The sequence below is a fragment of the Pteropus vampyrus genome, unplaced genomic scaffold (genome assembly GCF_000151845.1).
Source record: "Pteropus vampyrus isolate Shadow unplaced genomic scaffold, Pvam_2.0 Scaffold456, whole genome shotgun sequence".
Taxonomy (NCBI): domain Eukaryota; kingdom Metazoa; phylum Chordata; class Mammalia; order Chiroptera; family Pteropodidae; genus Pteropus; species Pteropus vampyrus.
This window is the reverse complement of record NW_011889237.1, coordinates 470,821-484,747: the sequence shown is the minus strand read 5'-3', so window position 1 is coordinate 484,747 and position 13,927 is coordinate 470,821. Positions and strand designations below refer to the sequence as shown.

At 53.9% G+C, this 13,927-nt stretch overlaps 1 protein-coding gene across 1 annotated transcript in view; it reads right to left on the bottom strand.

Annotated features, from left to right (window-relative positions):
- Positions 1-6,102: 6,102 nt before the first annotated feature.
- The window catches only part of SCARB1 (scavenger receptor class B member 1), a 27,257-nt gene continuing 19,432 nt past the window's right edge, over positions 6,103-13,927 (bottom strand). Inside the window, exons 10-11 of the mRNA XM_011381902.1 lie at positions 13,077-13,223; positions 6,103-7,079 (exon numbers count right to left, since the gene is read on the bottom strand). Coding sequence (XP_011380204.1) covers positions 6,984-7,079; positions 13,077-13,223 — 243 coding nt within the window. The 3' untranslated portion in view covers positions 6,103-6,983. The remainder of the gene's footprint in view (positions 7,080-13,076; positions 13,224-13,927) is intronic.

Below are 13,927 nucleotides of genomic sequence, written 5' to 3'. Positions count from 1 at the left end.
GGAGTAGAGCACGGAGTGGCAAAGCCGGAGCCCTTTCCATTATACACTAAGCAAGAACAGATATCACGTGGCCCTGGCTTTTATTTTAGGGGTGTCCCTTCCTAGAGAGGGTCAACATTCATTTGAAAATCTTCCCCCCAGAAAATGCCCAGATATGAGCATAAAATGCAATTTCTTAAGGTTCCAGGCTCTGGGAGCGAGCTGTGGCCTCAGGCAACACGCACCCTAATTTAAGGCACTCTGAGACCAAAGCACCTCTTAGAGCACAGGCCTCTGAACAACCTGTGTGTGCAGCTTGCCCCCCAGTGGCCGATCCAGGAATTGCCCAGAAGCCCAGAGCCAAGGCCGGTGGAGGGGAGGAATTTTCCCATCAGCCTGGAGAAGGGGACTTGGTCTCCAGTGTAGGAAAAAGCCACACCCGGATTTAAACAAGGTATGGACCCTGTGAGAGTGTGCATGTCAGAAGGCCCTCTCAGGCCACTACACAGAGAATGGACCACATAGGACACACATGGGAGCTGAGAGACCCGTGGGCCAGGCTGGCAGAGCCTCCAGGTGAGAGACCCCAGTGGCATCAGGAAGGACAGCCCTACAACTGTGGGCTGGAATGCAGGGTCCCCAGCCCTGAATCCATCGCACGGAGCCACTAACTCTTTTGAGCTCCATGCTAACACCAAGGCAGGTGTTAGATTATTCCAATTCTTTTCAGATGAGGAAAGCCGCCCTGGTGACTCCATTCACAGGGTAGTGTGCACTTGATCAATATGTTTCAAAGAACAGCCATCTGAACAAGGGAAAACTCTGAGGAATGTGATAACCATCTTGGGTAAGCATGTTCCAATTTGTGGCACAATCGTAGGTACCAGAGGTTACATTACAAATCCTTGAGGTTTAGGACTACAGCGACTGGAATTAAGACTTTGAGTATGCTAGAACATTCTAGTATCAACTAGAGTACAGACACAGTGCCCCAGGAATTCCAAGACGGGGGAAAGATGAGTGAGCAGAAGTGATCAGGGAGGCTTCCTGGAAGAGGGGGCATGGCTGGGATTGAGCCTCTGATGATGGCGAGGGCTGAGTGAGACAGAGGAGGGCAAGCCCCCATGAAGGGGCAGCACTTATTCCACAGGGAGAGTGGAGAGTCGGGGGCGTGCAGGACACATAAAGGGACAGTGCAGGGTCCCTGAACTGGGCAGGTCTGGTGGTACCTGATGGACACCTTTACACTTCACACTTTCAGCGTCATGCATGGACACTGGAGAAGCAGCACTGGCCCACTTCTGCTTTTCTTTTAAAGGAAAATTCTGTAAGTAAAAAAAGCGAGTCGAATTAAAGAAAAATATTAAGTTAGCAGAGTCACATAGTAGGTGGGAGTCAGGACATAAAGTGAGCACGGGAAGACAGTCTCAGAGTCAAGATACTCCCGAGAATTCCTCAGAACCATGCAACACTGACGCCTGATGCGGTGTCCCTTAGTGTCCCTTAGTGTCCGCGCAGCCCGTCCTTCCAGCCTTCGCCGGAAGACAGTTTCCTCACCGAGCCCCAGACGAAGTAGTTGACGGGGTTCAGGGATCAGGGTTGTACCGAAACACAGATCATGCCAACCTAAAAAGATGCTCAGAAGCGAGATGCTCACCCAGTGAGACAGGTGGAGGGCACACTCGCCTTTTCTGTCCCATGTTCCCTTGGGACACACACACACACACCGCTTTACAGAGATTTTTTCTTTCTTATGAGCAGGTCGAGCTGAATGCAAAAGTCATAAGTGTCTGCGATGGGCTCCGGGAAGTCAGCAATGCCCCCTGTGGCTTTCTAATAAGGCTGGGAACTCTGTGCTTAGCTCTCCAAGGGCAATGACCTTGGGCGTTTTAAGGACGCCATCTTCTACGCTTGGACTCCCTGGGAGCCTCTGGCCGGCCTGCAGGCCCCCCAGAGAGCAGGCCCAGGCCATTCCCCCAGCCCCAGCAGCAGACAGGCGCAGCGCCCCCTGCCCTCCAGCCCCCACCTGACGGACGCTCCCAGACGCTGGTTTTGAGACCTGAACTGAAGACTGAGTAATCCTTTTACAACCAAATCGATGGTTTCCACTTTGTAGCTTTCTACGAATGTGAAGAAATGTCCGAAAGACTTGTCAGCTGATAGGTGGGTAAAAATGCTTTTTGATGACAGATTTGCATCTGGTTTTGGCCCATGACTCAGGAGTATGAGAATTGAGTGACATGGCTATCAGGACGCTCCTCACTCCCAGCTACTTACCTATGTCAACAAGGCTTCTCTATCTCATATCTGCAAAAATAGGGATGGAATTGATGACAACATTGGTCTCATTCTTGCAATTAGTAATAGTCATTCATGGGGACATGAACCGATTGGGGTGGAGAGGAAGTCTCATTCATTTCATTATGAGATGCAGTTCCATGCAAAAAAAAAAGAAAAAAAGAAAAAAAAAACCAACCAGAAAAGAACCACCAATGAGATACAACTACGAATGACTAATATTTTCAAAACCTGAAAATACCGAGGTACTGGTGAGTATGTAGAGCAGGTCAAACAACCATACCTTGCCCGTGGGAATGCAGAATGGCACAGCCACTATGAAAATTGTCTGGCAGCACCTAAAAGGTTAAACACGGAGTTACCATACGACCCAGCAATCCCATTCCTAGGTATTTTACTGAAGACAAATGAAAATAAATGTTCACACAAAAATCTTCCTCGCTAATGTTTACAGCACCCTGACATTCACAATGGCCCCAAACTGGAAACACTTCAGACTTCAACTCATGAATGGCTTCAACTCGTGACTGGCTAAAACCTGTGGCATTCGCACGCAATGGAATGCAGCTCAGCAGTAAAAACGAACTGTTGATACACGCAATGAATCTCAAGACTCGATGCCAGGTGAAGCAGCCAATCTCAAAAGGCTACACACTGTATGATTCCACTTATGTGACATTCTGGAAAAGGCAAAACTATCTGGTTGGCAGAGGATGTGTTTTCCGAGAAAGTTTCACCACAAAGGGAAAGCAGAAATGAATTTGGGGGATGATGAAATTATTGTGGATTTTGACTGTGGTGGCATTTACTTGGATCTATATGTGTGTTAAAATTCCTAGAACTGTATACAAACCCATCAGTTCTCTGTAAATTTAAAAATGTATAAAATATATATAAAAAGGAGATGCATTGCAATAGTTTTACTTCTTTGATATATACCAAAATGTGAAACATATCGATGTTGTTTTTATCAATTGCGTACCTACAGTTGGGTGGCAATCCAGACCAAAAAAATCAACGAAAAAAACAACAAACTTTAACCATTATGGTCACGAAAAAAAATTTAAACGTCCGTCTCAACTTATTCAGACGTTTATGTTGCAGAGAAGTATATCAGAAAGATTCCTAAAACTTTAAGGCATACATTATATAACATTTAGCTAAAATTCTAGGGGAAATAAGGAAATACGTGTTCACCGGTGGGGTGGAAGCTACAATTTTTGACTACAAGAGCTCACTTGCGTATTTTTTAAAATGGTGATGAGCATCCTCTCTCGATCACATTTCGAGCTCACGTGGCCCATTTAAAAGAGTGACGTAGTGGTTTTATTTTAAAACATCGACCAGGACAATACGCGGGAAGTTTCATCCTCTGCATCTATTTAGATAAAAACGTTTGCACATCAACGTCAGGCAGGGAGTTTTAGGCGGGCGCGCTGCGCACTCAGGTGGAGGAACCGGCGGGGTAGACACTGGGGCGTCACGAGCCAAATCCTGGGGGTCCCGGCCCCCAACGCACCGCCCTGAGGGCCCGCCGCGACACGCGAGGGCAAGGCTTCCCGCCGCAGGTGTTTCGCATCGCCACGGCGCCTCTTACGTCATCACGGGGCCTCCTGCGTCATCACGTCGCCTAACGTGGGCACCTCGCTCCTTCATCACGGCGCCTCCACCGTCACCGCAAGCCTCTCGTCACGTCTCTGGCGTCACCGCAGCGCCTCGCCATCGTCATGGCGCCTGAGTCATCGCGGCGCCCCCTGCTTCGTTTTGGGGCGGCTTACGTCACCGCGGCGACACCCGCATCATCACGGCAACGCTCGCGTCATCAAAGCGGCGACGCTGGCGTCATCGCCGCAGTGACGCTCACAGCCTCGTGGACGGCGATGCTCGCCGCACCACGGTGACGCCCCCATCACCGCCATGGTGCCGACGTCATCGCGATGGCTCCTACGTCACCATGGCTGGAGATGCCCACGGTATCACAGCGGTGATGGGTCACCACGGCGCCGCCTACGTCATCGCGGCGGCGACACAAGTCATTACGGAATGCCTACGTCACCACGGCGCCGCGTCACCACCGCCAGCGATGCCTGCGTCACCATGGCGATGCTTCGGTCATCGCTGGCAACGCACACCACCTCTATGGCGGTGTCACGGCAACATTGACTGGTGCCACGTCACCATAGCGATACCTACGCGATGTCCAGGTCATAACAGCGATACCTACGTCATCATGGCGCCTCTGTGCATTATCTTGGTGACTCTAGCATCGTCATAGCCACTCTCAAAGTTATCACAGAGCCTCCAACGTCACCAGACGCCGGAGAGCTCACGGCGCTTCCCGCTTCGTCTTGGGGCGGCGCCCGTCGCCACGGCGACGCCTACATCACCGCGGGCGCCTCGGAAGACAAGGCTCATTTTTCTGGGCCTCGTGAGACCCGGCCATTACCGTCCCCGCCAGCCCCCCGACCTCCGGGGCAGGGCAGTTCAGCGACTTCCCCAGGCCCCTTTCGCTATTAGAAATATTTAAAATTCCATCTTACGACAGCATTAGTATAACGATGATTGTATTAGGATTTCAAACATTTTTTTTCTACCTAAAAGTTTTTTCCCCTCTGATTTTAAAAGAAACGAAAATATTTTTGTAGGTTCCTGGAAGTATCGCGGGGCTGGGCTCTCTGCCTGCTCTACACTGTGGGGGAGAGCCCCTGGCTTATGGGGTGGAAATCATCTGCCCATCACCAGTTGGGCGCCCATTCCAACCTCCAAGGGCTCCATGGAGACGGGAGGGGGCGGGGCAGCTGCGTCAGCGTCACCAGCCTGTGTCCAGTGAGGCTCAAATGGCGAACTCTGTGAGGGCCCAAAAAACTCTGGGTATTTACCCTAGAGAAACCCGCTCAATGGTGTTTTGGTTCCTGACACACCCCAACCCCCAGGGCAGTGTCCCGCCTATGGTGGTTAAGGAAGGAAAGAATGTTCAATGTATTTGCAATAGCGGGTAACGAGACAACTTAGACTCCATTGGAGGGACTGTGTGATCATCAGGACCTTGGGGACCACGCAGCCATTAAAAGGAATGACGTGACTCACTCAATATGTAGGGACCAGGGACAACGTCCCAGACAGGGACAGATGAACACTGGCCAACTTGGGTACAAAAGATCAAGATGACAAGTCATAATCGATAATAATAATGATGGCTAATTTATACATCCCCTACCATGGGAGAGCTGTGTTCTAGGCATTCCATGTATGAAGTCACTGAATCTTCACTATGCCACTCTATGAAGCAGGTACTATTATCTCCATTTTAGTAGTGGAGAGACGGGCACAGAGCGGTCCAGTGACCTGCCTAAAATCACAAAACTAGTAAGAGGCAGAGCTTAGATTCAAACCCAGGCCATCTGGCCCAAATCCATTCTCTTAACCACTTCTCTCTTCCGCCACTTGTGTAATAAAAAGCCAAAGCTCAGAATGATACTCCGCATGTCCTATATGGCACCTTGGTTTGTATATAAACACGCAGGGGAAAAAAAAAAAATCCTAGCAGGTTCCATGCCAAAGTGGCAAAGGTACTTACCTTGGGCAGCGGTCAAAATGGCCTTGGATCCCACTTTCTAAATAAGAGCTACCTTCATGCAGTATTTGTAAAATGTTAAATACAACACTGAAATTTTAAAACGGGCAAGTCAGCAGCCCAGACCATGAGAGACGCTGGTGGCAGGTTCCAGAAAGGAGGTCTAGATTAGGAGCTCAAAACTTTCCAGGAAGCTGCCCCCGAACCATGCCCCCCACCCCCACCAGCAAACAGGCTCACAGACTCGAGTGTTCAGGTTTGTGAAAAGTTTATTACTTCAATGGTGAATTATTTTTAAAAGACGATAAAACTCAATTCACTTCCAGTAGAAAAGAGACAGAGGCTTGCCCCAGAGACCAGAAGTGGCAGGTAGACGGGTCGCCCACCCGACCAGGCAGCCAGGCGGACGGGGCCCAGGCCCCTCCACCTCTTCCCTGGCACCTGAAAGATGAGGGCCTCATGGGGGGGAGCTCAGGGTGGAGCCTCCCACCACCCCAGCTGGGGAGCAGCCGGCCCAGCACACAGGATGTCAGTTTCGCTGGAGGAAAGGGGCCCCCCACACCCAGATCCAGTGCCTGTGCAGACTTCAGGGAGATCAAAGTCCTGTGGGGGTTTGGGGACGGAACAGGAGCATGAGCATCTGTCACTCACGCTGGTTTCTGAGGCTTGTGTGAAGGGGCTATGTCCTCAGCCCAGCTTTGGGTCCAGGCTGGGCACTGAGCCCACAGCCCCCTGCCGCCTGGCTTTGGCACAAAGTCTGCACTCCCGGGCTGGGTGTTGTGAGAGTGGCTGACCCCTCGGAGCAAAAGCCCGGTCCTGCTGGCGGAGCCACCAAGTGGGGCCGCAGTGTTTTAAGACTGATGTAGAGGCAATGGGGGAGAAGTGGCCCAGTAGGTGACCGGGCTCACCCAAGGGAGAGGACCCAGTGCCCACAGCTCCTGCGGGTGACTTAGAGAGAAGGTTCCAGAACAGTCCCTGTTGTGAGCCTCTCACTGAGTCCCCTCGGCAGCAGCTCTATCCCTGAGTGTGTCCGCACACACCTGTGCACACACGTGCATACACGTGTCGGGGGCGTGTGCAGGGTGTGGACACGCACGTGCAACTGGGAGGCTCAGGGTTAGGGACTGGAGGGCTATTGCTGAGGGCCCTGAAGGAGAGGGGTGTAGGGGCTGGGGAGCCAGGGTGGCTGAGTGGCTGGGCTGGGCTGGCTCTCGGCACCTTCGGGACTCTGTGGAAAAAAGGGAAGTCATGTCACCACACCCAGTCACCAGGCCCCGCCCACCCCAAGCCCCACCCACTTGTGTTCAGCTGGGGAATGAGGACCTGGAGCAGAAGGCAGAGTACCCAGGAGGCAAGACAAGGCCAAGAACATGCCCCTGCGGGGCCGCCCTGTGCCGGTGTCCAGGCCGTTCACCGCACATGCAGTTCCAGAGGGCCTCCCCAACTTGCCCTGCCCTCACCCCATTTTAGAGATGGGGAAACTAAGGCCCAAAAGGACTTGCCTAATACAATGAGAAGGGCAGAGCAAGACGTTCAGGGCTTATATGCAACACTGTTAACACGGAAAACCTGGAAATAACCTAAATGCCCATCGACAGAAAGCGTTTTTAAAGTACAGTCACGAGATGGTACACAACCTAGACAGCTGTCGCAGACAGGAAATGGAGGGAAAGCCAGCTACGCAGCCACACACGTACTGTGACACCAAGGTGAGGCGAAACAGGACGAAACATTAACCACTAGTGTTAACAGTGAGTTTAAAAACGTCAGCACACGACGCTGCCGAGTCTGGGTGACGGGGAGCTCGGATGTTATATTTTCTCTAGTTTTACATTTTTAAAATTTTTTTTCAATTAAAAAAAATTTTAAAGACAGCAACGATGATGAGAATTTGGGGCAACTCTGCACTCCCTAAGCCCTCTGCCCTCCACCCCCTGCAGAGTGGGGGGGCCCTCAAACCCCCCCACGCTGTGGGCAGGACGGGGGCGGGGGGTTGGGGAGGCTGGGATTCCTGGCCCCTCTCGCTTGGGGACAGATCCCAGCCTTCTGGATTGAGCCATGTTCGAGAATGGGGCAAAGGGGGAGGGTGTGACCATACGCACGCCGCTCCCTAGACACACACATCGAGCAGCACGCGACACCAGGGGTGGCCAGAATCTCAGCAATGTGGGCCTGAAGAGCCACAGCTTGAGGGAGCCTCGCTCAAAAGTAAAAAGGGGAAACGATTTCCCCCCCCAAAAAGCACTCGTCCGTCAAGGAACCGGACCGTGAAGCCGAGCCCTCCTCTTCCTGTCCCCTTCCGCTTGTGTTTAGCTGGGGAATGAGGACCTGGAGGTGGGGGAGAGTACCCAGGAGGCAAGACAAGGCCAAGAACACGTCCCTGAGGGGCCGCCCTGTGCAGGTGTCCAGGCCGTTCACTGCACAGGGCGCCTGGCCAAAGGGGCTGCCAACCGGCTGTCCTGCTCTGTTTGCCAAGCCCGGGGCCCTAGCGGTGGCTGTGTCTGCACAGAGAGACCGTCTTTTTCTCATTCAAATAAAAACACCCTTCCAGGCTAGTGGAGGCGCTATTTCCTGCCTTCCCCCAAACGAGGCAGCTCTTCAGGCACCCCCACGCCCAGGTGCAGGGCGGGGTGCCCTGGCAGAGACTCAGCACGGGCTGGAAGCCGCCCCCACACAAACTCCAGGTCTCCCAGACCACTGGCCACTTCCCAGGTGCCTACTCTCCAAACCAAAGCCTGTGGACACCACAGGACACCGTGCTCCCCAAGCACACGGGACCAGGCAGGGTCGTCATGTGGGATGGACACCAAGCTGCCTTCCAGAAGGCAGCATAACCCTTCTCTATGCCTGCCGACCCCGCTCCTGTACCCTGAGAATACTAAGCAAGTTTCTGCACAAGGGACTCCTGGCTGGAAGGGGGCAGGGGCGGGAATGGGGCCAACTGTGCCCGACTTAAAGCTTCCCAGAGGACTTCTCAGGAGAGAGGAAGGAGAGGAGGGACGTGTCCCTGGCTGGGATGTCCTGCCCCCGATCCCAGGGACCGAGTCCCGCGGAGGTCTCCCCCTAATGCTCATCTCAACATGGTGGGGTCCTGCCAGAGCACAGGAGCCCCCAAGAGCCTGGCTGGGGACACAGCTGTCCCTCCCTCCTCCTCACAGGGCCGGCAGCACCTGCCAACACAAACACGCTGGCACCCACCACTTTTCATTTTCTATTTTATTTCCTCCTCCGACCCTGGCAATCGAAGCGAAATGGAGGCAGCCAGCTGGCCCCAAGCGCAGGGTTGCTGCCCCGCCCCGCCCTGCGGCTCGGGAAAGCTATTTCGGCCCGGCAGGCTCAGCCCCAGAAGCTGGTGGGGGTGGCACATTTTTCAGAAACCAAAATAGCAGCTATTATCAGAAGCGCAACGGGAGAGCACTGGCCCCTGCCCAGCCTCAGACTGTGGGGCCTGCCGCTCTGCCTGTCAATCCCCTGGAGGGTGGCCCAGGAGGCCTCCCCACGGCACTCGCTGCTTCTCCCACAGACGGGTGAACACTCAGGGTGTCCAGTTAAATTTCAACTTCGGGGATAAAATGAATAGGTTTTCAGTATAACCATGTCCCAAGACTCGCATGGGACACTTACCCCGAAACGTATTCACTGTTTACCTAAAATTCACATTTAACTGGGTGTCCGCTGGTCGCTCCCTCATTTCTGTGTGTGTTTGGTTGTTGGTGCTCCATCCGGCAACCCCACCCTCAGGCCAAGTCCTGGATGTTCAGTTGATGCCTAAATTCTTTCTTCTTGGTCAGTCAGCCCAGATTTATTTAGACCAATCTACATCAGAATCCCCTCAGGGATCCCTGAAAATACAGATTCCTGGGCCCCATCCATGATTCTATACCAGGAGGCCTAGAAGGATCTGCATTTGTAGCAAACCTCCCTGGCCTTGCGGATAAGACACCAGCCCACAGGACGCTAGTCGCCCTCCACCTCCATCAGGCCTGGGGCCGAAGAAACCACCATTCACTCAGAAACCCGAGAAAGGGTTTTCCTCCAAAAGCAAAATATACAAGTATGTTCAGTGTGCAGATGCCCTGGGCGAAGGTCGGGCTAGAGAAACATGGCGGATGCGGTGTTTCGAGCCGCCAGAGTTCCACTCGCTGCGGGAGGGGAGGCGGGGAAGGTGAGCGTTACCTGGTACCCACCTATAGTCTCGCTTCTTGCAGAACAGTCCCCTTGGGAGCTGATGTCATCAGGGATTCAGAATAGGCCTGCATGGCCTCCTTATCCTTTGAGCCCTTTTTATTACTACTCCAAAATAAATAGCATCTCTCCTAGAAGATAACCAAGCTAATTGATAGTTGGCACAAAAGATTTGACGCGGTTCTTCGATTTTCGAGAAGCAAAGAGGAGGGTGCGAGATTCTAGATTCCAACAACTGTTTATGATCGGGGTTGGCTTAGACTTGAGGGAGTGATGTCACCCTTCACCAGAGACAGACCAGCACCTTCAGGGAACATACTTGGTCGGAGGGACCGGCCAAGCTTAAAAGGGCTCATCTACTGGAAAATGCAGGCAAGGAATCTAAGTGGGGAGGGGGGCCATGGCCAGCAGGGTGGATGGACCAAGAGTCAGTGGGTGAAGCAGGTGGCATTTTAAATCAACCAGAGACAGATTTTTCTGTTAAAAGGCTTAATTCTTCTTTTTTTTTTAATGACCTGAGAAGAAACATTTCTCTGAAATTAAAATATGTTGAGTTCGCCAGCATGTGATCCTTTCGTCTTTTTTCAATCAAGACAAACACATAGAACCATTTAAGGCCTAACCTCGGCTGAGCCACAAGATACCTAACGGGATAAATTTCAATTATTTGGCCTCCACTGAAACCTGCGGGGAGGGGGCCTCGACTGCGTCACCAGCAGAAACCGGAAGCAATGGCGTTCTCGCTGGGTCTAGGGGCTGAGGCACGGACGGGTCCGAGCCAGCATTTCACATGGTGTCCTCACTCTCTGCCCCGCCCCGCTTCTGACAAGACCGTTAGGAAAGAGACAGAGAGACAGAGAGACAGAGAGACAGAGAGACAGAGAGACAGAGAGACAGAGAGACAGGAGGCTGCCTGGGCTTCTTCCTCTGGTCCAACCCCTGACTCACTGGTCCCCTGGGCACCCAGCATGTGGCCGTGAATGGAAGCCCACCCGACAGAGCATCCACGAGCTGGTCCCCTCTGCCCTCCTACCATAATCGAAGTCAAAAAACTATAGGGAGTTCCCTCTGTGCACTGGAGTGACAGCCCCGCTCAGGCTGGCTATTGCTGGGGCGGTGACGGGGGACAGGGCTACCCAACAGTCTCATCACACCCGACATCCATCAGGCTCACACAGCAGAGGCAGCGCTGGTGAGCGCTGACACCCTCCCACTGGTGCAAGCCCTCCCCGCAGTGGGGGACCTTGGAAAGATGGGGGGTTCAGGGTCTGAGGCCCAGGTCAAGGGTCTGGGCGGTTTACGACCGTCCCGGCTGTTCCAGCAAGTGACCTAGCACGAAGGCCACCCCGAGAAAGACAAAGAGCTGGCGCCAAAGCTAAAGAAAGCAAGCAGGCATTGCAGGTGGCCCAGGGGCAGCGGGAGCCGGGTGGCGCCCCCACCGCGGCCTCGGCTTTGGGCCCAGGACAAGGTGGGGGCCACCGAGGTGGCTTTCTGGTTCATGGACCCAAAATGGCCTCTCGATTCCCTGCCATTGAGCAGTGTTCCCTCCTCACCACGTAGCCCCTGGAGCCGCCCGATCACAGGCCTTGTCACCGTGTGACCGTAGCGGCTCCTTAAAGTCTGTCTTGGCCCCTGGACTCTAGACCTCATGTTCTAGTCATTTCTGTATCCCCCAAGCTGTGCATGGTGCCTCGAGAAAAGGAAGCCGCTCATCGGAGGGGTGTCACTAACGCCATGAACGAATGAATGAATGAAGGAATGATGACACCAAGTCAAGAAGGGGTATTTGTTCCCCGCCTACCCCGCCTCTAGGGGGCCACTCTCTACTTTCACTCTCTCCTGAAATAACCTGCGCCCGCCCTGGGCCGAGCCGCCACCCTCACTCACTGGGGTCTCCTCTCTGGTCCCCCCATCCTCCCTGCCCACCCGGGGACCTGGTTGCCACACAGCAGCGAAGCCTTAAATACCTCCAATAGCTTCCTGTCAGCCCTGGAATCAGCTCCGAGCTGCTCGCCTGCATTGCAGGGCCCAGCGTGACCTGCCCTGCCCTCCCTTTCTCCTGTCCCCTCCTCGCTCCCTTCCAGCCGCCTGGCCTCGCGGGGTCCCGTCCCGAATGCCTCCGCCACCCCTGCCCCGGGGCCTGTGCACTGGCCGGGGCTTCCTTCTCCCCAGGACGCTGTGCCGAGAGGCACGTCAGCTCCCATATCTAAGCTTCAACTCTGCTCTGAGGAGCGGCCTTTCTGACACTCTCTCTACAGCAGTGTCCTCAAGCCCTCGGACGCTGCTGTGACACTCTCTCTACAGGTGTCCTCAAGCCCTCGGATGCTGCTGTGCGGTCCCGGAGCCACATGTGACAGCTGAGCCTTCGGAATGGAGCGAGTCCAAATCAAGACCCGCTGTAAGTATAAAACACACACTGGATTTCAAACGCTTCACAAGGAAAAAGATGCAAAGTAATGTACGTCTATTTTTAAATCTGATTACGTGTTGAAATGGTCATATTTTGAATACATTCAAGTTAAGTAAAACATATCATTCAAATTAATGTTTTTACTTAATGTGGCTATTAGGAAATTAAAACTTTAAATCTCACCTGTGGCTCACGGTGTATTTTTAGCACCGTCACACTCTCTACCATCTTTATCATCAGAGAAATTACCCTGTTTACTTGGTTTTCATCTGTCTGCCCAACTGGAAAGCCAGCCTCCTGCACCTCACCCACACCCCAGGGGCAGAGACCGCATCTGTCTTGTTCACTGCTATGTGCCTGGCACCTGGAAGGTGCTAACTTGATGGACAAACCAGGTACCAGGTCTCATAACCCAAAACCCACCGGCAGCCTCCCAGAACAGGTAGAGACGTAGAAAGGCAGGATGCAAGAGATGCAAGCGACAGCGCCCCCGCCCCAGACCGCCCGAGGCGGGCTCCAGGCTGAGGGAGTGCACAGGCACAGCAGGATGGCTAGGGCACCCCATCCAAGCCCCCCACCCTGTCCCCTAGCAGGCAAGCAATGGGCCGCCAGGCCCAGGCTGCCACCTACCTGGCTCCGGATTTGGTAGATGATGGGGATGAGCAGCAGGACACAGCCCACGGCGAGGAGGACATACTGGGCGTAGTGCAGCACCTTGGGCATCAGCACCAGCTGGGTGTAGAACGTCTCAAGGGTCTGACCCTCCATGGCCCCTCTCTGAGGAGGGAGGGCGACAAACAGGCTGGGGCCACATGCAGATGCCACTCCATGCCACGGCCCTGCGTCCCTCCCACACCTGCCCCATCTCAAGCGCACTGGCCAAAGCGTGCACTAGAGCCTATGGAAAGTGGGGAGGGGTGGGATGTGGGGACGGGGGCTCCGTTTCCTCCAGGGCCACACAAGGAGACTACATTTCCCAGACTCCCTTGCAGCTGGGCAAGGCCATATGATCACATTCTGGCCAATGGGATATGGGCACAGGGGTGTTACACTTTCACACCTGGCCATGAAAACTGCCCACATAATTCTCCCCACCACTTTTCCCGGCCACTGAACAAGATGGATTCTGAGAGCCTCAAGAAGGGTGGGGCTGAAAGACAGAAGGGGCCTAGCAGCCCCGAACGGCTGGGTGGAGCAGAGCTCTGCCTCTCAACAGCCCACATCAGACTGTGACATGAACTTGACACTTGGAGGCTGCCTATTCTGGCCCCAAGCTCACCCTGACTTAAAACGAGCTAGGCCAGAAGGAATCCTGAAAAGCCAGGGAAAGAGTGAGTTCAGGTGAAAAGCTGACGCCCTGAAAGCCAACCTCCCTCGTCTCGGGAGACGCAGCCACACACGAGCACTGTCAAGCCCCGGGGCTGGAGCCCGGCAGTTCCAGCGGCTCCTGCCTTCCCCACCCCAGGTGAACCTCTCGACGG